The sequence below is a fragment of the Panthera pardus genome, unplaced genomic scaffold, assembly GCF_024362965.1.
Source record: "Panthera pardus isolate Hobbes unplaced genomic scaffold, ASM2436296v1 HiC_scaffold_22, whole genome shotgun sequence".
Taxonomy (NCBI): domain Eukaryota; kingdom Metazoa; phylum Chordata; class Mammalia; order Carnivora; family Felidae; genus Panthera; species Panthera pardus.
Window position 1 is genome coordinate 16,152,075 of NW_026526788.1, and position 25,654 is coordinate 16,177,728.

The window sequence follows — 25,654 nt, forward strand, 5'->3', positions numbered from 1 at the left end:
AGTCACGGGGACATTGGCTCAGGCACAGGCGTGAGAGTCCATGCTCTCTGTACAGCTGTGAACTTAGAGTCTGAAAGAGGAGAAGGTAAGATGTTGGGGATTTCCACAAACACGATTTCTCTCTGGTCAAGCTATGAAAGTTTTTCCAGAGTTTTGAGATAAGTATAATAAGACCATGCCGCAATCCTATTTTTCTTTCTATTACTGTTTAGTCATTGATGTCATTATGACAATTATGCCCAACAGTGACCAGGTAATATTGGCCAAGTGAGACCATCATTTTGACTGTGATGCTCCTTCATTACTGAGACCTAATTTTCATGCCAGACAACATGTTTTGGTTATTTTATCATTCGTGACTCTTCATTTTACAACTTCTCCTTCTCTGTCTCTCTTTTTCATGAAGAAAATCGAGGTAACTTTAGTAAACTGAAATAAAAATAGGGAATAAAAAATAATGACCATGAGGGAAAGACCTATGGACAAAGCTTAAAAATTGTCAAAAGTCATATACAATGTCATATACAAGTTTTCTAATTAAATGCAAACATTGGAGGCTGGAGAAGTTTTAAAGATTATTTTTATCCTTGGAAATTTTTGTAGGGATCATTTGTTTATTAGCTTATTTTTTTTAGCATTCAATCTTAAAAATGTGCATCTATTCCTATTAAATTTTCTTTTAGTTCTAGGTGGCCATAACTGCCCAAATGTTTCCATTAAGAGACAGTTTATGGCCTCATTGAACAAAGCACAGAAGACATGTTTTAGAATTCCTTCTCTGGAACACACACTTCCCCCTCACTACCGCAGAAGGAACAGGTGGAAGAAGGGTGTACCGTGTGGCCGCGCCTGGCTCCCCCGGCTGTAACTGAGTCACGCCTGTGAGGATTTAGATGCTCTCTCTCATCAATTAGATAAAACACAGTAACTGTGGTCATTTTCCATTAAAAGTGTACAGGGCCTGGTGCAACAGAGCGGACGCTGGTAAGAGAAAAAGCCACATACAACCAAAGAAATGGGGTGAGAGAATTAGAAATACACAGAGGACTCTGAACTGTAGGAAGAAGGAAACACAGCACATACACAAAGAAATGTACAGATCATGTGGTCCAAGAACAAATAGTTTCCTCTGTCCCTGGCAAATTTACAATATTCAATACAATACAAAAAAGAATCAAATTATTTCTCATTTCTGTGATGTTGATATTCCTTTTTTTTTTTTTCTTTTTAGTAGGTTTCATGCCCAACAACAAACCCGAAGCAGGGCTTGAACCCACATCCCTGACATCAAGACCTGAGTTGAGTCGGGCACCTAACTAAGCCACCCAGGTGCACCTATGATGTTGATATTCTTAATATTTTTCACCAATCAACTTCAGCTAATTTGAAGGCATTTTTGTGCCTTCCTTATAAGACAAAGAATTTTGAATAAAATAAGAATATTCCTATGCAAGTGTTTGTATGTTCTGGCCCTCCCAAATTCACATGTGGCAATACTAATGATCAATGTGATGGTATTAGGAGGTGGGGTCTTTGGCTCACTTGAAAGTATGTCTCGGGGCACCTGGGTGGCTCAGTCAGTTGAGCGGCCGACTTCAGCTCAGGTCACGATCTTGTGGTCCGTGGGTTCGAGCCCCACGTCGGGCTCTGTGCTGACAGCCTGGAGCCTGTTTCGGATTCTGTGTCTCCCTCTCTCTGACCCTCCCCCGTTCATGCTCTGTCTCTGTCTCAAAAATAAATAAACGTTAAAAAAAATTAAAAAAAAAAAAAAAGAAAAAAAGAAAGTATGTCTCAATGCAGAATTTATTCAACTTTAGGCATAATTTAACAATGGTAAACACACCTTTATTATGCTACTCATAAAATATATTTTAGGGAGGGGGTGAAGGTAAAAGACAAAAATTCTAATACTTGGTGAGTTTCATCATCTACTTCTTATTCCCCCTTTAACAACATGAATCAGGTGACTAGGTGATGAGATTAACACCCTTCTAACAGAGGCCTAAGACAGAGTCCTTGTCCTTTTCCACAATGTAAGAATAAAAGAAGTCTGCAACCTGGAGAGGACCTGTGCCTGACTGTGCTGGCACCTGGTTTCACACATTCAGCCTCTGGAACTGTGAGAAAGAAGTTTCTGCTGTTTATAAGGCACCCAGCCTTTGGCATTTTTTACAGCAGCCCAGATGGGCTAAGACACTTGGACAAGCATCATTGTATTTGAAAAGCTCCATGGAAAAAAATCCCACTAATAAAAAATTTCCAGAGCAACTTTCCCCTAAGAAACACTAAAATGAATTCCACCCTAGTGACCATAATATGGAGCTTTGGCATTGTTATCAGGGTCAACCCCTGATTGTGGGCTCTGTTTTGCTATTCAGAGCATCCCTACATTTTTTGTGATGATTCATTATACTCACGAAATAAACAACACAAAGACTTTTGGCAACAATCTAAGTAACTGCACATCAGGAAACTAATCAGATGCAGGATAAGCTGTATTATATCAGAAAAAAGAAAAAAAGACTTCAAAACACAGACTGTAATAAGAGACAGAGAAAGACATTAATAATGATAATGAGGTCAGTCCAACACGAGGATATGACATTTGTAAACATTTATGCACACAACATAAGAGCACCTAAATTTATAAAGTAAATATTAACAGACATAAAGGGAAAAATAGACAGCAATACAATAATGGTAGGGGACTTTAATGCCCCACTTACATCAATGCATAGATCATTCAGACAGAGAATCATTAAGGAAACATCGGCCTTGAACGACCCATTAGACCAGATGGACTTAGACACATACAGAATCTTCTATTCAAGAGCAACTGAATATACTTCTTCTCAAGTGCACAGGGAACTTTCTCCAAGATAGATCACACGGTAAGCCATAAAATGAGCATTAATAAATATAGGAATATTGAAACTGTATCGTGTCCTTTCCAACCACAATGGTATAAAACTAGAAATCAATTATAAGAAGAAAACTAGAAAATTCATATACAGTGGAGATTAAACTACATGCAACTGAAAACCCAGTGGACCAAAGAAAAAAAATGAAAAGAGAAATAAAAAAAATACCTTGAGACAATTGAAAGTAGAAATACAATGTACCAAAACTGACGAGATACAGCAAAAGCAGTGCTAAAAGTGAAGTTCATAAACGCCTACATCAAAAGATAAGAAAAATCTCAAATAAATAATCTCACTTTACATCTAAATGAACTAGAAAAAGAAGAGCAAATGAAATCCAAAGTTAGTAGAAGAGAGAAAATAACAAATTTCAGATTGGAAATAAATGAAATAGAGACTAAAAGACAACAGAAAAGAACAACCAAACTAACAGCTTTCTTCGAAAAGAGTAACAAAATTGAGCCACTTTGAGCTGGACTCACCAATGGGGAAAAAAAAAAAACAAAAACAAAAAAGAGGATTCAAATAAACACAATTAGAAACAAGAGAAAATTCTGAAAGCAGCTAGGGATAAACATGCTCTAACATATAAAGGGAGACCGATAAGACTCGTGACAGATCTCTCTTTTGAAACTTGGCAGGCCAGAAAGGATTGGCAGGAGATCTTCAATGTGATGAGCAGAAAAAATATGCAGCCGAGAATCCTTTATCCAGCAAAGCTGTCATTTAGAATAGAAGGAGAGATAAAGGTCTTCCCACACAAACAAAAACTGAAGGAATTCATCACCACTAAACCAGCCCTACAAGAGATCCTAAGGGGGATCCTGTGAGACAAAGTACCAGAGACATTGCTACAAGCATGAAACCTACAGATATCACGATGACTCTAAACCCATATCTTTCTATAACACTGAATGTAAATGGACTAAATGCTCCAACCAAAAGACATAGGGTATCAGAATGGATAAAAAAAAAAAACAAGACCCATCTATTTGCTGTCTACAAGAGACTCATTTTAGACCTGAGGACACCTATAGATTGAAAGTGAGGGGATGAAGAACTATTTATCATGCCACTGGAAGTCATAAGAAAGCTGGAGTAGCCATACTTTTATCAGACAAACTAGACTTTAAATTAAAGGCTGTAACAAGAGATGAAGAAGGGCATTATATAATAATTACAGGGTCTATCCATCAGGAAAAGCTAACAATTATAAATGTCTATGCGCTGAATATGGGAGTCCCCAAATATATACAACAATTACTCACAAACATAAGCAACCTTATTGATAAGAACGTGGTAATTGCAGGGGACTTTAACACCCCACTTACAGAAATGGATAGATCATCTAGACACATGGTCAATAAAGAAACAAGGGCCCTGAATGATACATTGGATCAGATGGACTTGACAGATCTATTTAGAACTTTGCATCCCAAAGCAACAGAATATACTTTCTCCTCGAGTGCACATGGAACATTCTCCAAGATAGATCATATATTGGGTCACAAAACAGCCCTTAATAAGTATACAAAAATTGAGATCATACCATGCATACTTTCAGACCACAATGCTATGAAGCTTGAAATCAACCACAGGAAAAAGTCTGGAAAACCTCCAAAGGCATGGAGGTTAAAGAACACCCTACTAAAGTATGAATGCGTCAACCAGACAATTAGAGAAGAATTTAAAAAATATATGGAAACAAACGAAAATGAAAATACAATAATCCAAATGCTTTGGGATGCAGTGAAGGCAGTCCTGAGAGGAAAATACATTGCAATCCAGGCCTATATCAAGAAACAAGAAAAATCCCAAATACAAAATCTAACAGCACACCTAAAGGAAATAGAAGCAGAACAGCAAAGACACCCTAAACCAGCAGAAGAAGAGAAATAACAAAGATCAGACCAGAAATAAACAATATAGAATCTAAAAAAACTGTAGAGCAGATCAATGAAACCAAGAGTTGGTTTTTTGAAAAAAATAAACAAAATTGATAAACCTCTAGCCAGGCTTCTCAAAAAGAAAAGGGAGATGACCCAAATAGATAAAATCATGAATGAAAATGGAATGAATACAACCAATCCTTCAGAGATACAAGCAATTATCAGGGAGTACTATGAAAAATTATATGCCAACAAACTGGACAACCTGGAAGAAATGGACAAATTCCTAAACACCCACACTCTTCCAAAACTCAATCAGGAGGAAATAGAAAGCTTGAGCAGACCTGTAACCAGCGAAGAAATTGAATCAGTTATCAAAAACCTCCCAACAAATAAGAGTTCAGGACCAGATGGCTTCCCAGGGGAGTTCTACCAGACGTTTAAAGCAGAGATAATACCTATCCTTCTCAAGCTATTCCAAAAAATAGAAAGCGAAGGAAAACTTCCAGACTCATTCTATGAAGCCAGTATTACTCTGATTCCTAAAACAGACAGAGACCCAGTAAAAAAAGAGAACTACAGGCCAATATCCCTGATGAATATGGATGCAAACATTCTCAATAAGATACTAGCAAATAGAATTCAACGGCATATAAAAAGAATTATTCACCATGATCAAGTGGGATTCATTCCTGGGCTGCAGGACTGGTTCAACATTCACAAATCAATCAATGTGATACATCACATTAATAAAAGAAAAGATAAGAACCATATGATCCTGTCAATCGATGCAGAAAAAGCATTTGACAAAATTCACCATCCTTTCTTAATGAAAACCCTTGACAAAGTCGGGATAGAAGGAACATACTTAAACACCATAAAATCCATTTATGAAAACCCACAGCTAACATCATCCTCAATGGGGAAAAACTGAGAGCTTTTTCCCTGAGATCAGGAACACGACAGGGATGCTGTCTCACTGCTCTCACTGCTGTTGTTTAACATAGTGTGGGAAATTCTACCATCAGCAATCAGACAACAAAAGGAAATCAAAGGCATCAAAATTGGCAAAGATGAAGTTAAGCTTTCACTTTTTGCAGATGACATGATATTGTACATGGAAAATCCCACAGACTCCCCCAAAAGTCTGCTAGAACTGATACATGAATTTGGCAAAGTTGCAGGATACAAAATCAATGTACAGAAATCAGTTGCATTCCTATACACTAACAATGAAGCAACAGAAAGACAAATAAAGAAACTGATCCCATTCATAATTGCACCAAGAAGCATAAAATACCTAGGAATAAATCTAACCAAAGATGTAAAAGATCTGTATGCTGAAACCAAAGAAAGCTTATGAAGGAAATTGAAGAAGATAAAAAGAAACGGAAAAACATTCCATGCTCATGGGTTGGAAGAATAAATATTGTCAAAATGTCATTACTATCCAAAGCTATCTACACATTCAATGCAATCCCACTCAAAATTGCACCAGCATTCTTTCGAAACTAGAACAAGCAATCCTAAAATTCATATGGAAACACAAAAGGCCCCGAATAGCCAAAGTAATTTTGAAGAAGACGGCCAAAGCAGGAGGCATCACAATCCCAGACTTTAGCCTCTACTACAAAGCTGTCATCATCAAGACAGCATGGTATTGGCACAAAAACAGACACGTAGACCAACGGAATAGAATAGAAACCCCAGAACTAGACCCACAAAAGTATGGCCAACTAATCTTTGACAAAGCAGGAAAGAACATCCAATGGAAAAAAGACAGTCTCTTTAACAAATGGTGCTGGGAGAACTGGACAGCAACATGCAGAAGGTTGGAACTAGACTACTTTTTCACACCATTCACAAAAATAAACTCAAAATGGATAAAGGACCTGAATGTGAGACAGGAAACCATCAAAACCCTAGAGGAGAAAGCAGGAAAAGACCTCTCTGACTTCAGCCATAGCAATTTCTTACTTGACACATCCCCGAAGACAAGGGAATTAAAAGCAAAAATGAACTATTGGGAACTCATGAAGATAAAAAGCTTCTGCACAGCAAAGGAAACAATCAACAAAACTAAAAGGCAACCAACAGAATGGGAAAAGGTATTTGCAAATGACATATCGGACAAAGGGCTGGTATCCAAAATCTATAAAGAGCTCACCAAACTCCACACCCAAAAAACAAATAATCCAGTGAAGAAATGGGCAGAAAACATGAATAGACCCTTCTCTAAAGAAGACATCCGGAGGGCCAACAGGCACATGAGAAGATGCTCAACGTCGCTCCTCATCAGGGAAATACAAATCAAAACCACACTCAGATATCACCTCACGCCAGTCAGAGTGGCCAAAATGAACAAATCAGGAGACTATAGATGCTGGCAGGGATGTGGAGAAACGGGAACCCTCTTGCACTGTTGCTGGGAATGCAAACTGGTGCAGCCGCTCTAGAGAACAGTGTGGAGGTTCTTCAAAAATTAAAAATAGATCTACCCTACGACCCAGCAATAGCCCTGCTGGGAATTTACCCAAGGGATACAGGAGTGCTGATGCATAGGGGTACTTTTACCCCAATGTTTATAGCAGCACTCTCAACAATAGCCAAATTATGGAAAGAGCCTAAATGTCCATCAACTGATGAATGGATAAAGAAATTGTGGTTTGGAGCGCCTGGGTGGTTCAGTCGGTTAAGTGGCCGTCTTCGGCTCAGGTCATGATCTCGCAATCCGTGGGTTCGAGCCCCGCATCGGGCTCTGTGCTGACAGCTCAGAGCCTGGAGCCTGTTTCAGATTCTGCGTCTCCCTCTCTCTGACCCTCCCCTGTTTATGCTCTGTCTCTCCCTGTCTCAAAAATAAAATAAAACATTAAAATAATTTTAAGAAATTGTGGTTTATATACACAATGGAGTACTACGTGGCAATGAGAAAGAATGAAATATGGCCTTTTGTAGCAACATGGATGGAACTGGAGAGTGTTATGCTAAGTGAAATAAGCCATACAGAGAAAGATATGTATGAAACTTAACAGAAACCCATGGGGGAGGGGAAGGAAAAAAAAGAAGTTGGAGTGGGAGAGAGCTAAAGCATAAGAGACTCTTAAAAACTGAGAACAAACTGAGGGTTGATGGGGGAGAGGGAGGGGAGGGTGGGTGATAGGTATTGAAGAGGGCATCTTTTGGGATGAGCACTGGGTGTTGTATGGAAACCAATTTGACAATGAATTTCATATATTAAAAAAAATAGAAACAAGAAGACATTACATCTGATATCTCAAAGGATCAGAAGAGACTACTATGAATAATTATGTCTCAACAAATTGGGCATACTGGAAGAAATGGACAAACTCCTAGAAATATACCATCTAACAGGACTGAATAATGAGGAAATAGAAAATCTGAACAGAATGATTACTAGCATGGAAATAGAATCAGTCATCAAAACCCTCCCAACAAATAAAAGTCCAGGACCAGATGGCTTTTCTGCTCTATCCTACCAAGCATTCAAAGACAAATGGAGACCAATCCATCTCAAACTCTTCCAAGATAGAAGGGGGAATTCTTTTAAACTCATTTTATGTGGCCAGCATTACCCTGATATCAAAACTGGACAAAGATACGGCAAGAAAAGAAAATCATCAATAACTTCCAACTTGATGTCCAAAATAGGAGACTGTTTTGAAAAAGAATCTCGATTTATTCATCCAATGAAACACTATGCAGCCAGTAAAAATGATTATATATACATTCATTCACATGAAAGGAAGTATATTACAAATCACATTAAAAAAGGCTGAAACATCATACCCAGTGTGATACTATAAAGACACATGCCAACACATATATATGTTTGAAATAATATACAGCAGGATAAATATTAAATATTTTCCTTAGATGGAAAATAATGTTTGCACATATGATTTTTATTTTCTGATATCAGCCATAAGCTGATATTATTTTACTGTTAAATAAAATTAAAATTTCCATTTGTGATTGGATTTGGACTGAAAACATGGGTTTACCACACTCCTTTACTAGCAGCAATAGTCTGTGCTTCACATAAAACAGATGGGCGCTGGGTTAAGAATTTTCAGAATAAACACCTTTAGACTTTGATGAATAAAGCCGTAAAAGTGTCATGGTGTCAGAGAAAGCAATTCACAAGAATTTAAAAAATTCAAAGATTAATATAGGACATAGTAAGCTGCATTGAAGCAAGAGCTTATACTGAGATTTATTTTTTCCGAGTCACATGGAGATCACTTTCTATTATGGAAAACGTGGCAGGCATCTAATGGCTCAGGAAAGCATTAGGACCACAGCCAGTTACTCTAGTGGGCTGCTATATGAAAGTATAGATATGAAAGTACAGCCAACAACTCCTTTTCTCGCTTCTGTTTACAATTACTGATTTTGAGATGTAAAACCCTCTTAACAATTTAAGAGTAAGAAAAGTAGGAAGATGCTTTCCCAAGGCAAAACCTATAACCTGGGGTCTAGGTAACCTTGGTAGTTAGTGAAACTCTTGAATTTGGTGGCAATTTATTCATGTGCAAATAAGCTTTTTCTTGAGAAATGAGTCCATAGATTTGATGGTAATCCTAAGTGCTCTATCTCCCCAAAATGAAGACTTAATAACAAATCCACCAATGAAAGATTGATTTCAGCCTATCATTATTTCCTTGGCTCATCAAAACTTAGTAACCAGCAATACAGTGAGCCTCCAAGGAAATAGTTCTTTTTGTTTTTTAAGTTTATTTATTTATTTTGGGGGGTGGGGGGAGAGGATTCAAAGCTACTAGCACAGAGCCTGATGTGGGGCTTTACTCATAAACCGTGAGTCATAACCTGAGATGAAGTCTGTTGTTTAACCAGCTGAGACACATGGGTGCCCAAGAAAATATTTCTTAATGACACAATTCATTTCTGTTATATTATAAAGATTTGGCAGGGGTTTTTTTTTATATCAAACTATTCTTTTCCCCTTTCATGGTCACTCTTTAACTCAATGGCCCCCATTACCAGCTAGCAGGTTGACACTACACACTGTTACTCTTATTCTTACACTTCTTACTTCTTCCACATTTCTCTTTTTACTATGTTTACACTTAGACTTCTGATGCTTCGCTTAAATCCATCTCACACATTTATCCAAGAAGAATTACCTGACACCAAAGACCAATTGTTGGGCAGCATGGCGAACTAGTTAATTAGCTGCGTGGACTTAGACTCTCTTCACCTAAACACAGCACACTAGAGCAGCAGGCGAGTAAAATATACAACAACAACATACCAGAAAAGAACAAGCCAGCAAAAACCATGGAAAGCTAACATGAGATAGATAATCTTTTCTTTCTTTAAGAAAGACTTTCAAAAAGCAAAAGCCATAGGGGCGCCTGGGTGGCTCAGTTGATTAAGCATCCGACTCCGGCTTAGGTCATGATCTCACAGTCAGTAGGTTTGAGTCCCACGTCGGGCTCTGTGGTGACAGCTTGGAGCTTGGAGCCTGCTTCCAATTCTGCTCACTGGCGCGCGCTCTCTCTCTCTCTCTCTCTCTCTCTCTCTGCCCCTACCCTGCTCATGCTCTGTCTCTCTCTCTCTCAAAAATAAATAAACGTTAATTTTTTTTAAAGCAAAAGCCATCTATAATCTACAAGGTCCACAGAAAATAAAAAATGCAAAGAGGGGATGATATCAGAATAAAATGAACACACTTAGCTTTGGAGACAAAAATAAAGAAACAAAATCACCCCATTGTTTTATTATTCTCATTTCACCACAGGCAAGTGCTAAATGTTAAAGACTCACTGGGTCTAAATCTACTGCACAGATTATGGGGAAAAAAATTGAATTAGCAAAACTTTAAGAGTCCTTCCGCCTCTAAAATCCAAAGATTCTGTAAAGCATCTGTAATCAGCAAACTCTAAAAAATACTACATTGAAAGTACATACTGTATTTAGTGAACCTAACCTTGACCTCATATGTAATATCATCATGTCTTTTACTTATTTCTTCCCGTTATTCCAATGAATTTGTTTGCCAAGTTGCTAATATGTCGCACCTACGTGAGCATATGTTTTGCTTTTCGTTTATAGATTTTCCTCTGCAATATTCATTTCACACTTAATATTCTTTAGATGTTCTAATCTGCATCTTTAGATAATTCAGGTAAGTATCCACTGACAACACTTTAATTTAGGAAATATCTTGGCAAGTTTAACTTGACCATACCATTCCTAGTCCAAAGAACATTTTAAGTAGGTGGAAATTAGCTTTATTATCGTGTTTAAAAAATAAAAATAGCCTGGGGCACTTGGGTGGCTCATTTGGTTAAGCATCTGAATCCTGATTTTAGCTCAGGTAATGATCTCACAGTTCATGGGGTTGAGCCCCACATTGGGCTGTGTGCTGAGAGTATGGATCCTGTTTGGGATTCTCTCTCTCTGCCCCTCCCCTGCTTGTGTTTCCCTCTCTCTCTCTCTCTCTCTCTGCCCCTCCCCTGCTTGTCTGTCTCTCTCTCTCTCTCTCTTGCTTGCTCTGTCCCTCAAAAATAAATAAATAAACCAAAAATCAGCCCAGATGAACACATAAACTGTATTCATTCACATTTTTTGCAATTATTACTTTTAAGTCAAACAATTTTAAGTGTATTCCCACGGTACTGTTTCAGTTGAGCCAATGTCCAATAAATGCTGCCCTTATTAGAAATAAAAAATAATACTAGGGAAGCAGATACTTTTTTCTGAAGGTAAAGGCAATCTTTAGTAAGTAATTAAATAATGTTTTAGGTTGGAGACACAGAACACCATTTATTTATACTGAAGTATATCCTTTGTCTCTACTCATTCACTCTAGATCTTGTGCTTTTAATATCACATGAAAAAAATGGTGTCAAAAAGAAAGTAATTTGCCAGTAAACTAGTAAATTATTATACTTAGGTAGTAGGTGATTTTAAGAAAAGGAGACAGTATAAAATAACAGTGGTCTAGATGAGTATTCTATAATTCTCCTAACAGGTTACATAATGAAATCCATGTGACGTGGATGTGAATGCCCCTAATGAAGGCCAGGAAAGGGAGCCTGTATGGTCGCAGTTGGGGGCACTGGTGCAGCCTGGGTGCCATTATCCACACTACTGTCACAAAAGTTATGACTTAGGAAGTAAATTAAGCTACGATAATAGATAATAATGGTTCCCATTCCATTTTATACTCTCATAGCCGCCCGGCCAAAATTGCAAAGTGTGGGGTATAAACAGCAGTCAGTAGGGGGTGGTGGGGGACCGGGGGCAGCATCCAGGCTGACTTTTTCCCCCATGTTGAGCCTGACAGTGTCACTCATACTGTCCACTGCCACCGGTGCTTCACATCTGCTCAGTCAGCTGCGTGTGGGGCCCCCAAGTGGACAAAGACAACCCATCCTGTCCTATACCCTCCCACCCACCCCCTGACCGCAAAGCTCTAAGAGACTCCGAATTTTAGACATGAACTACGTCAGGGGTCATCCACTCCACACACCGTATTGTAGAGCGGATCAAAAATCTGAGTGATGCAGGGAGATGATTCAGGTTCATTACGCTGAGGGTCTGACATTTGGATTTCATGACCTGGAACTTTGGGAGTACACACATGTTTAGATGTACTCCCAAGGTCCTGCACAATTACTGTCGTGCACGCCCGGCCACATGCACGCACACGCACACTCATCTCTGCACTCAACACTTAGAAGCCTACATAAATCTACCCAAGTCTTCCCACTTTTTCGGAAATGAGACATTCAGCAGCTTTGGTAGCTGAGCTATTCTTCATGACACAATACGTAGGTCAGGCTGCCTTACTGCTTAGGTCACAGCTGGACTGGCACATCGCCAGGAAACTCACGCTCACCTTCTTTTGATTTTTCCCCAGCCCTACACGCGCACGGCCACAAACCCACCCCTCACCCCGTGCTCACTCCTAGTGACGGCAGCCCCTGTGCTCTTCCTGTCACTCTGCATCCTCAAGCAACACCTGCTGCACGCCCACACTCTGGCCTGGGCCCTCGCTCTGCCTCCCCTGCTCTTCCAAAGTCACCACTCCTTAGTGTGAACATCTACCCTCCATGCGTTCCTGGGGGTCAGAGGGAAATACAATCATTCTCCCAGACACAGATGGCCCCTCCCCTTCTTATTCTTCCTTCAAGGAGTTAAACAAATGTTTTTGTTGATAAGCACAGAAAAGAATCTCAAATCATATAAAGAAAGTCCGAGATCATCCTCAACAAACACATGCAGTGATGAAAACTATAGTAAGGTTGTAACACAGGGACAAAAGGAAAAAAGAGTCACTAACGTCTCTATCCAGAACTCTGCCCGTGCTGTTCAGGAAGAGCATTTGCTTGACGGGGTCCAGCAACACCCAGTAATCCACATTGTCCTTTAAGGAAAGTTCGATGGTGGGGTCTGGTCCTCCCGCAGTCCCTTTGATCAGCATGTTATCCACCAGAATCGTACCTGCGGGCCAGAGACAGTTATTTGAAGACATATCCTACTTGTACAGCATCTTTAACAAGATCATACGCTTAAATGCCAGCTGACCGGCAAGTCTGTTTTAAAGCAAAAAACATCCAACGTAACATCTGGCATGATACAGAGACGTCCTGTTTCAAAAGGGTGAAAATCACCTTTATTCCACTATTTATAAATGATGTTTATTTGGAGATGAGGGTGGCAGGCAGAGATTCAGCCACTTGGTGAGTTTCATCATCTATTTCTTGTTTCCCTTTGGACAACTTAAACCTGCTCCCCTCCCTGTCCATCACTTCTCACAGGAGCCATCACTGGGTTTCACCCTGAACAAAAGGAGATCCTGAAGTAACAGAGGCTGATACTTCAGTTCACTCAGTAAGACTTCCAATATGAAAAGAGATGTCTTGAAAATAAGAGAGAGGAAGAAAAGGAAGAGATAAAGAAGTAGCAGGGTCTCCCATGGTGAGAACTGCTTCTTTCTTCTTTCATCTTAGAGCAAATCCATAAAACATAAATCTCAATGTGAAAGTCAAAAGTAGTGTGCAGACCCATGACTGAGTCCATTCTTCTTTAAGACACGTCTGGGGTGCTTGACCAGAACAACACGCTAGTCCAATGTGGCATTGTGATGCTTGCTTTCTTATTATCCTTTCGGCAGGCTAAATTGTGGACATTTGTTGGATGAGTTGAAAAGACAGGACATCTCCAATCTTCCCTATTTTGTTAAAGATTCCATGCATTTTACAAGTTGGATGCAAACAGCACTGATGCAATTCAAATCCCATTCCGCACCCCCCCGCCCACACACACACCAACAATCCCTTTGCCAAAGAGTAGTGCACTATAGCTTAGGGCAATCATTTTCAGCCCATCCATTTTATTAAAATTATGGCATCTAGAAAAGATGTGGCTATGCAAATAAAAATGTACCCCCCGAAAAACATTAGAATAAATGGAATATCTACAGAACCCATTGCCTCAGGATAACACACAATAATATATAGATAATCCATAAATATAAATCTAGCTTGAATAATAATGCAAAATGTGACAGCTGCATTTTCTTAAGGCCCAAATGTTATATCATTGTATAGTTACAAATAAAGGGGGGGGGGTCTCTTTGGAAGATTTTCTCAGCAAATTAATAGTAATAGTAATAATAACAATAGTAATAGCTGTAATATTTCTTTATAACATTATTATCAGTCAGTTTTACCTGCCTAGGGAATGTTGAAAGGAACAATTGTTCTTCTGTAACAATAAATCTGAATAATGATTAAACACACACACACAAATGCATGTCTAAGTGAAGATTATTTCCTTCTACTTTTTCCACATACTAGTACACATAGATATAAAAATTGAGTGAAAGTGATTCTTCTATTTTTTTTTTTGAAATGGCAAATGACTAGCTACAGATAATACATCCAAAAGTACAGTCTGACAATGATGGCATTTTCTTTTCTTTTTTTTAAGTTTATTTATCTTGAGCAAAAGAAAAGAGTGCTAGGGGTGGAGGGGCAGAGAGAGAGGGAGGGAGAAAATCCCAAGTAGGCTTTATGCTGTCAGCCTAGAGCACTACAAGGGGCTCGAATCCATGAACTGTGAGATCATGACCTGAGCGGAAATCAAGAGTCAGACACTCAAATGATTGAGCCACCCAGGAGTCCCAATGATGGCATTTTCTGACCTAGTAATATGTTCAAGGCTCAAGTACACACTTATTTACAAATAATTCATATAACTAACCCTTAAAAATTATGTGGTAAATACTTTCAATATTAGGGAAGTCAATGGGATTCTATTTTCTGTTTAAATAAAATAAAAATAGAGAGGGAGGCAAACCATAAGAGATACAATGGAGTATTACTAGGCAATCAAAAAGAATGTAATCTTGGCATTTGCAAAAACGTGGATGGAACTAGAGTGTATTATGCTAAGTGAAATCAGTCAGTCATAGAAAGACAAATATCATATGATTTCATACATATGTGGAATTTAAGATACAAAACAGATGAACATAGGGGAAGGGAAGTAAAAATAATATAAAAACAGGGAGGGAGGCAAGTCATAAGAGACTCATACAGACAACAAACAGGGTTGCTGGAGGGCAGGTGGGTGAGGGATGGGCCAAATGGGTGATGGGTATTAAGGAGGGCACTTTTTGGGATGAACACTGGGTGTTACATGTAAGTGATGAATCACTGGGTTCTACTCCATTTTTTATTAATTGTTTTAAATCTTTATTTATTTTTGAGAGAGAGAGAATGAATGAATGAATAAATGAATGAGTGGGGGAGGGGCAGAGACAGAGGGAGACACAGAATCCAAAGCAGGCTCCAGGCTCTGAGCTGTCAGCACAGAGCCCGATGCAGGGCTTGAATCCACAAACTGTGAGATCATGACCTGAGCTGAAGGCGGACACATAACCAACCGAGCCACCCAGGTGCCCCTACTCCTGAAACTAATACTACACTGTGTGTGAACTAACTTGGGTTTAGATAAATAAAAATAAATAAACAAAGGAATGTACAATAGCAGGTGAACTAACAGGAGGTTTATGCCTTGACTCACCCATGCATCACTGCAGGGGCAGCAGTGTCTGAAGGCACGGGGACACACCATGGGGACACATGGAAGGATGGGGCAGTGAGCTCCCCTTTACGGTCCAAATGGGTTGTAACCAGAGGAAGGTGTAATCATTATGTTAATGACAATTCACACAGTGAAACTAAAACAACGTATCTGGACTTATACTTTATGTAATTTTTTTTTTTTTAATTTTCATGGAGAAAATCTAACTGTTTTCTTGCTTCCTTGTCAGCTCTGTGGTTTTGGTGACTGGGACTCATCAGTAACTGGTCCTAGTGCTGGTATGGTGACAGAGGAAGAGCTTCTCTTCTCTTTCACCAGAATATGGCTTCATGTTGCCAAAATCTCTCAATACTTTCACAAGCCATGTTACCTTACAGCAAAAGTTTGGAGAACCAGAGAGAATGGAGCATGGCTGAAGGAGGCATGACACAAAGGGCAATATTTTTCAAAAGAAGGAGGAGGAGGACGAGGACCAGGATGAGGAGGAGGAGGAGGAGGAGGAGGAGGAGGAGGAGGAGGAGGAGGAGGAGGAGGAAGGGGAAGAAAGAAAGAAGAAGCAGGAAGCAGAAGGAGGAGGAGGGAGAGAAAGAAAAGAAAAAAATGAATGAATAAATCAGGGAGGAGGAGGAGGAGGAGGAGGAGGGGTGCCAGCGGGGAGGAGGAGGAAGAAGGAGGAGGAAGAAGAATGTAGGTGTTCCTTCTGGTTTTCCCAGAGAGCCCCGTCTTCCACCTCCTCCCAGTAGAGCAGGGGACTTGTGGCCCAGGGTCATGGAGGGTCTGTCTGCAACCTGGTGGTGGGGACTACACTTGCCACAGGTCAGGGTGTGAGCCTGGGCATCTGGGTACTGAGACAAGGCTGGCCAACAGCTGTCCGGCAGGAAATCTGGGCATTTGGGGAGAGCATGGTAACTTTGCCTCCTCTCTTGTTCTGCAAGCTTCCACCTTTTCCAGTAAAACCTTCCTTTTAACCCCTCCTGTGTGATGCTGAAAATCTATTCCTACCCCTGACTCCATTTGGAATATAAAGACACAGATACATGAAAAAGAAAAGGGTAGGATACATAATGCAGCACTGATTAAGGAAGCTGGATGGCTCTATTACCAGAGAGCAGACCAGAACAAAGGCTATCATTAGAGGTGATGAGACATACTGCATCAAAGTAGAGGGATCCATTGATCAACAGGTGTTAACCTGAAGAGATCTGTCTTGAAGAATATGTTAGGACCCAAGACAGGCTCCTCTTCTGTGAAATTTTCCTTTTGCCATACTACTACTACTACTACTACTACTAATAATAATAATAATAAACAGTTGCAATCAGGAAAAAGGAATTAAACTTAGTTTGATATTCATGTCACAGAAGTTAAGAGAGCCTGCCCTGGAAGTGACAGAATCCAGTCCTGGGTCCACCACTTGCCAACTGTGTGAAGGTGGCTGGATTACTTAACCCCACTCACCTTCAATTTCTCTTTTTATAAAATCAGGACTAAAGCAGGACAGATAGTTCTATAATGCTGTACGTACGTAACTGAAAGACACATGTATTCTTGTATCCAGAGCACTAACAGAAACCAAAGTAGTCGAAAATCAATAAAAACACTAGAACAGTTAAATACTTAATGGTATTTTCACAAAACATCATGGCCTATGTTTGCCAAACTTAAACCCTGGGGTCTGTGTTCCTTCCTTCAAAAAGTAAGTATTGAGGGTGATTTGCTACTAGGTAGAGACCTTTTTCATCCAAAGTAGAAACTTGGTTGGGTGTTTAGCTTTCTTCATGAATCTATTATTCTAATTCAGAAAAAAATAACTCTGCAGTCACTTCATCTATATCTATAACTTCTCCAAGCAGACATATCTATCAGGTGTAGATGCTAATTCAGGTTCTACTTGTACTAAATAAAGGGACTGCAGATTTTCAGCTTTGTTCTTAAGATCTTCTCACAAGTCTTTCTTCTTAAGTATGGAAAAAGCTTGTCCAGAATATTTCAAAACATAAACATATTATAAAGTAACTTATGCATCAATACAATTTCCTTGTTATACCAATGCCATTCACTACTTACTGATGTGCATAATGTAAGTGTATCAAAGAAGAGCCTATTGGGTTCCTGGATGACTGAACAGGATAATACAGGCAAAGCACTGATTGCTATCCCTCATACAGAAGAAGGACTTGAGCATTTGTAATTATGGTTACTGCTGTTGATGCCATTAACACCATTTTGAAAGAGAAATGACCCGAAGCTAAAGCAAAGTGATTTATTTTACGTCCCAGTGTTCTTTACTAACCAAGTCTACTGTTCATTTCACAAAGCTAGGATTATCATGTTTGGTCAACACACAGACATGGCGGCAGTCTGGAAGAATTTTTATGGACTCTGAAGATTTGAGTCCCAAATAATTATTCTGGGAAGTTAGAAGGTAGAAAGAGAATCCTTTCTGTAGATAAAAGTGTAGACAGAACCTCTTGATCCAACTGATGGGCAATGTGTTTGGGCCTACTATTTTGAGGGGGTGGTACCCACTCTTTCCACTTCCTAACTGCAGACAATTCTGATTTTTTCTCATAGGAACTCAGATTAGATTTGATGGCAAAAAAAGGTCTTACTTCACAAATTCATACTAATAGTGATCTTCAGACTGAACACTATTTTTCTATCCCCAGAACATGTTTAATTTGATAGGACCTAAAATCGAAAACACCTGTATTATAGTAACAAAATATATATTTATATTATATTCATATATATTTACATTATTATCTGATTTTGTATATTATATATCATTTTATATTATTTTATATTACATTATTCATATTGTATTATATATTATATGTAACTATACATATTAAATATATAATATTTATATTATATTATTTTATATCACTATATATCATTTTATAGTGCATTATATATTAGATCTATATTTAGATTAACTACATATATTTATCTATACTTTATATAGCATAAATAAAATTTGGATAGTTAATGTTTTTCCTGTGAAAGTCATTTGCTTCTTTAAATAGGCAGTTATAACACAAGTGAATTACTCTCTAAAAATGCCACGGGGGGTGGCAGTGGGAGGGGGTCCATTGCCTTTCTAATTAACCTAATTCAATGAAGCTGAAAAAGTAAGTTCTACAGGGAGACAGAGTAATAGCCTGTTTGGGTTCATTCCAAACATTAAAAAAAAGAAAATCACTCTGTGCACAGAAACCACTTGTTGCTATGAAACAATTAATTATTCAAGATATATAACCAATATGGGTTGCATAAAATCTCTTGCAACAATCTTTGCCCAGTTTAAGCCAATTGGAAGAATGCTCAGCTACATGATCTACCTGAAAGAATCCATTGCATGTTACTCCCTGCAAATGAAAACATAAACAAAGCTCCCAAATGCGTATTATTTGATCAAAACAAATTTGAAATTGGGGCACCTGGGTGGCTCAGCTGGTTAAGCATCTGACTCTTATTTCAGTTGAGGTCATGATCTCATGGTTTGTGGGTTCAAGCCCTGAGTCAGGCTCTGCACTGACAGCATAAAGCCTGCTTGGGATTCTCTCTCTCTCTCTCTCTCTCTCTCTCTCTCTCTCTCTCTCTCTCTCAAAAAAAAAAAAAAAAGGAAAAGAAGAAAATGAAAATGTAGCTATCTGTAGTTTTTTAGTGAGGTTAACCAGTAAGCATGCCCATGATATAGTTGTTATTGAGTAAAATCTAGATTACAAGATTCACAGGCTAAGGGAGTTTCTTCTCATGCTCAAATCTGCTTCTTTGTCAAGACTTTCTAGGACTTTCCTGGAAGTAGTCTGTCTACTTTAATTTTTTTCACACTTCTCGGTTTACGGTTCTATAAAGTATACATTTCAGCTAAGAATATGTTCTTATAGCTAGATAGCTACTTGATAAACTCCTTCAGGGAAAGAAACACATGAGTATTCATACAAAACATAGATTTTGATTGGGCTAGGATTTGTATATTAAGGATATATTAACCACACACAATATATGCTAAAGATTGAAAATGATACCAATCAAGTCAACAGCGGTTAAACTTACAAAATTACAAGTACACTGCTTTGCAAAGTGACCTTGGTCTTTTAATTTATATTTTATTCACCTCAAAAGAACAAACCATTGCCAAATGGGCAGCTTTGTTCAAGTGCACTTCACTCACATTACTTGAGGGACGAGACCTTTTACTTACATGTGATTCTTATTTCATAATGGTCAATAGTGATCCCACAAGCATGGCACGGACATACAATTATAAAACTTCAGGAATGAGATAGGTTTTTTTTCCTTCTATCTTTCACTCTTTCCTTAGAAATTAATATGAATACCTGGCCCTCTAGACAATTGCTAGTATCTGTATTCTGGTGTGAATAAAGTATTAAGCAAATACATATGTATTATACATATTGGTGTAGAAGGTATGTTAGGCAGGTTTATTTTGTTTATACGTCACTTATACAACTAAAAATAGAATCACAGAATTTTAACCTATCCTACCATCCACCCCCTGGGTTCCCCTCCTGAGACCAATACTACACTGTATGTTAAGTAAATGAATTGAAAGAAAGAAAGAAAGAAAGAAAGAAAGAAAGAAAGAAAGAAAGAAAGAAAGAAAGACAGACAAGACAGAAAGAATCATAGAATTTTAGAAACAGAAGAGACCCTGCCATTTCATCATAATTTTTCATGAATAAAATGAAGCTGACCTTCTGGTTTCTCCACGTCTTTATCCCAAGCCCTGAAAATGCCCTGACCGAGGTGGTGTAGCTCATAAACACATACCCAGGACTGAACCCCAGTTTTCCAGTTTTATTAGTTCACAATTTAGATCTCCTTTCTCTATGCCTTGCTATCACACTGGAAACATGTAAACTTTAAAAAAAATATATGAAATGATAAAAACCTTGGAAATTTTGTTTTGGGATCATGGGAAACCCACACAGAGATCCTGCCAGGGCATAGATGGATTATGTGGAATTCTGTACCCTTTTATTTTCTTGACAAAACGTAAAGGGTCAAAATGGAAATAATTCTAAAGTAAAATATAGGGAGCATGGTACCATGCAATCAATGAACGGACCCTAGAACTAGTTTTTCCAGATTATACATAGGTATAGATATAGCCTTTGACCTTATAGCTTACCACTCATCAAAGAGAATAAATAGCTGGCATTAAGGGATAGCCCAATAAATCGCCCGCTGAGACTGGGAGCATTAGTTTAATTAGTTTATTAATTAAACTAATTTTAGTTTATTTAGTTTATTTATTATTTATTTATTATTTATCATTTATTTATTATTAATTATTATTTATTATTTATTTGTTTATTTATTAAACTAATATTTAGTTTATTAGTTAAATTAGTTTATTAGTTTAATAAGTGACACACTGGGGGCACCTGGGTGTCTCGGTTGCTTGGGCATCCAACTCTCGATTTCAGCTCAGGTCATGATCTCGCAGTTCGTGAGTTTGAGTCCTGAGTTGGGCTCTGCACTGACGGCATGAAGCCTGTTTGGGATCCCCTCCCTCCTTCTCTCTCTGTCCCTCCCCCACTCCTGCACTCTTGCTCTCTCAAAATAAATAAATAAGCTTAAAAAAAAAAGTGAACACACTAACCCAGAGTCCCTTGGAACAACCATGGTATATACTAATGTATAATTAATACACATTAATGAATATATATTATCATGAGGAATAATGTATGTAAGCAAAGGCACATTGTTACTCAATGAATAATACTGTTCACCCTGTTGCCACTGGGAGTTTATATAGACTAAAGCATGTGAAAGGACTTATTCATTTTGTTTCATTTTGTTTTGTGGCTAATTGGAAATATTAGCCACGATGTTTTAAAATAAAATATCACTTTTTTTTTTTTTTACAACTGCGATTAAAGAAGCACAGAATATACATAAAAGCCAGGAGAAAACAAGAAGAAAACCATGCAGATGCAGAACATAAAATAAAAGGGTAGGAGGGGGCAACAGTTCATTCACTTATCACAGAGAATGTGTCACGAAGCAAAAGCCATTTCTTCCCAGCAAAAATAAAAGTGAACAAGAGAACAAGCCCAGAAGTCATAGTACTGAGGTCAAAATGCTCACTAACATCTGCTTACGCTATCAGCTGGGCCAAATGGTAAAACATAGACTAAGTAAATTACAACGTACTCAATTCATGGACATACTGAAGTGATAAAGGTTCATACTCTTAGAATTCTGCAAGATCTTGTTACTTTCAGAACAACAAGTTGATGCAGTTGAAGAGACAGACTATACAATTTTTAAGTGTGATGATTATAAAAAGGTAGTTTAAACGTGAGCCGCATCTCTAGTCCCACCCACCACTGGAAAAACAATGGACTCATCAAGCAGTTGCTCACAAAAAAATCTATTTGGTTGAAGTTAGAGAAACAAAAATCACTGAAGATACTCTTTTAAAATGTGTATTAGAGATTGAGTGCTTTAAAAAGATATAAGCTAAGATGTTCTTCAAGAGGATCAATATTTTATCCTGGTCTCCATTACAATCATTTAGAAACCCTGAATCCTGGATTGTTCTCCAACTCTCCAACAATAAATCAAATCTCCAGCAAGATACGGATACCACTTTTTTTAAATTTTTTTTTGCCAAAACATCACTTGAGGATGTGCATGTGCTTTCTCCTTTGAAACTGCAGCTGCAGGAAGTTTTCACCAGTCTTAGCTGATTTAAAAACATAAAAGAGATGAGTGGAGGAGCCAAGATGACTGAACAGCATGGAAGTTTTTTGTGTGTCTCGCGCCCATGAAATCCAGCCAGACCAACACACAACCATCCTGCACACCTAGAAAACTGACTGGAGGATTAACACAACAATCTGCACAACCTGAACCAAAGAAGTCAGCAGGTACGCGGTGCGGACAGATGAATTTGGGGAGCGAGAAGCCGCGAAAGGTAGGGAACAGCTTTTGAGGGTGGAGAGAGGTGGGGGGGTGGGGGTCGGGGAGAATATGATAAAAGCACCCCTCCACAAAGGCAGCTGGAGAGAAAGTGGAAAATTGGAAACAGCCGCAGGGACTAAACTAAAAAGGGAGAAAGGAGAAAGGAGAGGGTTTCAATTCCATTAAGACTGTAAACAAGGGGGACGCAAAGGCTGCAACTCCGCAGCTCCCTACCTGGCGGTGCTCTGATGGGAAGGGCGAACCCCCAGAAGCAGGGTGGGGTCCGGGAGGTTCTCGGGCCACACGGGGAAAAGCGGTTCCACTGTTGAAAGGACATTTCCTGGAGACTGTTGAAGCCCCCTGGTCCCGGCAGACCCCAGAAAACGGCCACATTCGCTGGGGCTGGAACAAGCACCCTCGTTAAGGGTGAAGCCTGGTGCCAGATGCGTGTTGTGAGTTTCCATCATCCCTGAAAAGCACCTGCTACACCATCTCACGAACTTTTTCTGGGGTGGCCTGGCACCCGGCCGCAGTCTCGGGCACCAGCAGCAGCAGGGTCCCGCAAGCGTTTCTGGGTGCGGCCGACACTCGGCCATTGCTCATTCGGCCATTGCTGGGTAAGACCCTCGCGCAGAGGGCAGAAGGGGTCAAGGCCGCCGTCCTTCAGAAGTAAGGGGCCGGGGAAAACAGCCGCGTCTGAGACAGAACTCGGGAGAGAGGTACTGCCTGGGGCCTGGTCACGGACAGTGAAAAAGCGGGGAGTGTCGGAGAGCTGAAGACAGAGAACAGACCGGGTAGGTGGCTGACGCCATTTGCACCTCTGCCGCGCATGCGCATACGCACCCAAGAGCGCCGCAACACTCCACCCCAGAAGGCGAGCAGCGCCATCTGGTGGAGGGCGGAGTGATTACACTGAGCCCTGCCCAACTGGGCCAACCTCCCTCCTTGAACACAAGTCTCACCACCGGCTCAGTTTATGGACTATAAAGCGCTTCAGAGACTGACTTCTGGGGGAAAACAAAGTCATGTCAGTCCTATTTCAATCTGTTAGCAGGTCCATCTCTTAAATTGTCTTTTTTTTCTCTTTTTCACTTCTTTTCTTTTTCTTGAATACAGAAATAAAAAAAAATTATTTTCAAGTTTTATTAAAAATAATTAAAAAAAAATTTTTACTATATATATTTTTATATATTTATATTATATATATTTTATATATTTATATATATTTTTTATGTATATATTTTTTACTATACATATACTATATATATACTATATATATTATATATATATTTTTTACTTTTGTGTAAATTTTTTCAAATTCTGTCTTCCATCATTTGATTTTAGTCTACATCAGTGTATTCACCTTTTCAAATTTTCAAACGATTTCCTTTTCTTTTTCTTTCTTTTTCATTTCTTTTTCTTGAATGCAGAAAAAGAAAAACTTCATTTTTACTTTGTTTCTTTTAAAAATTTTAAAACTTTTTACTATATTTTTTGCTTTTATGTAAATTTTTTCAAATTCGATTTTACTTTCACCATTTTATCTTAGTCTACTATAGTGTAATAACTTTTTCAAATTTTCAAATGACTTTTTTTCTCTTTTTTCTCCTTTTTGCTTCTTTTCTGTTTCTTGAATACAGAAAGAGAAAAAATTTCATTTTTATTTTTAATTTTTATAAAAATATTTTTCTTTAATTTTTCTACTATATTCTGTAATTTTTTGTAAATTTTTTAAATTCTATTTTACTCCTATCATCTCATTTTAGTCTACTTCAGTGTATTCTTTTTTTCCAAATTCCCAAACGATTCCCCCCCCCCCCTTTTTTTCCCTCTTATCTGTCAAACCACTTTCAACACCCGGACCAAAACAGACTTAGGATCTAGCATCATTTATTAGTTTTGTGTGTGTGTGTGTATGTGTGTGTGTGTTTAATTTTTTAATTTTAATATTTTTTAATTTTAATTTTTTTAATTTTAATTTTTGTCCTTTCTCCCTTCAAAAGGATAAAACAAAGGAATTCACCCCAAAAGAAAGAGCACAAAGAAACAACAGCCAGCGATTTGACCAACACAGATACAAGCAAGATGTCTGAACAAGAATTTAGAATCATGATAATAAGAATACTAGCTGGAGTCAAAAGTAGATTAGAATCCATTTCTGCAGAGATAAAAATAAAAAATAGAATGAAATTAAAAATATTGTAACTGAGCTGCAATTACAGATGGATGCAGCGGCGGCATGGATGAATGAGGCAGAACAGATAATCAGCAATATAGAGGACAAATATGTAGAGATAACGAAGCAGAAAAAAAAGAGGGAGATTAAGGCAAAAGAGCACGAGTTAAGAATTGGAGAAATCAGTGACTCATTAAAAAGGAACAACATCAGAATCATAAGGGTCCCAGAAGAGGAAGAGAGAGAAATAGGGATAGAAGGATGATGTGAGCAAATCATAGCAGAAATCTTAACCTTATGCCTTAAGGAGCTGGAAAAAGAACACCAAATAAAACCCAAAACCAGCAGAATACAGGAAATAACAAAGATTAGAGCAGAAATTAATGCTATCGAAACCAAAACAAAACAAACAAAAAAAAACAACAAAAACAACAACAACAACAACAACAACACTAGAATAGATCAATGAAACCAGAAGCTGGTTCTTTGAAAGAATTAACAAAATTGATAAATCACTAGGCAGTTTGATCAAAAAGAAAAAGGAAAGAACCCTAATAAATAAAGTCAACAATGAAAGAGGAGACATCACAACCAACACAGCAGAAATAAAAATAATAATAAGA

The 25,654-nt window shown here is 38.4% G+C and overlaps 1 protein-coding gene across 17 annotated transcripts in view; it reads right to left on the reverse strand.

Annotated features, from left to right (window-relative positions):
* Positions 1-25,654, reverse strand: part of PCDH15 (protocadherin related 15) — a 1,681,879-nt gene that overhangs the window by 512,559 nt on the left and 1,143,666 nt on the right. For all 17 annotated transcript variants that reach the window (XR_008425054.1, XR_008425055.1, XR_008425056.1 and 14 more), the window contains one exon: positions 13,143-13,303. Coding sequence is in view for 14 of the 17 variants with exons in the window: in XM_053910276.1 (XP_053766251.1) it covers positions 13,143-13,303 (161 nt within the window). In the remaining 3 variants the exon portion in view is untranslated. The remainder of the gene's footprint in view (positions 1-13,142; positions 13,304-25,654) is intronic.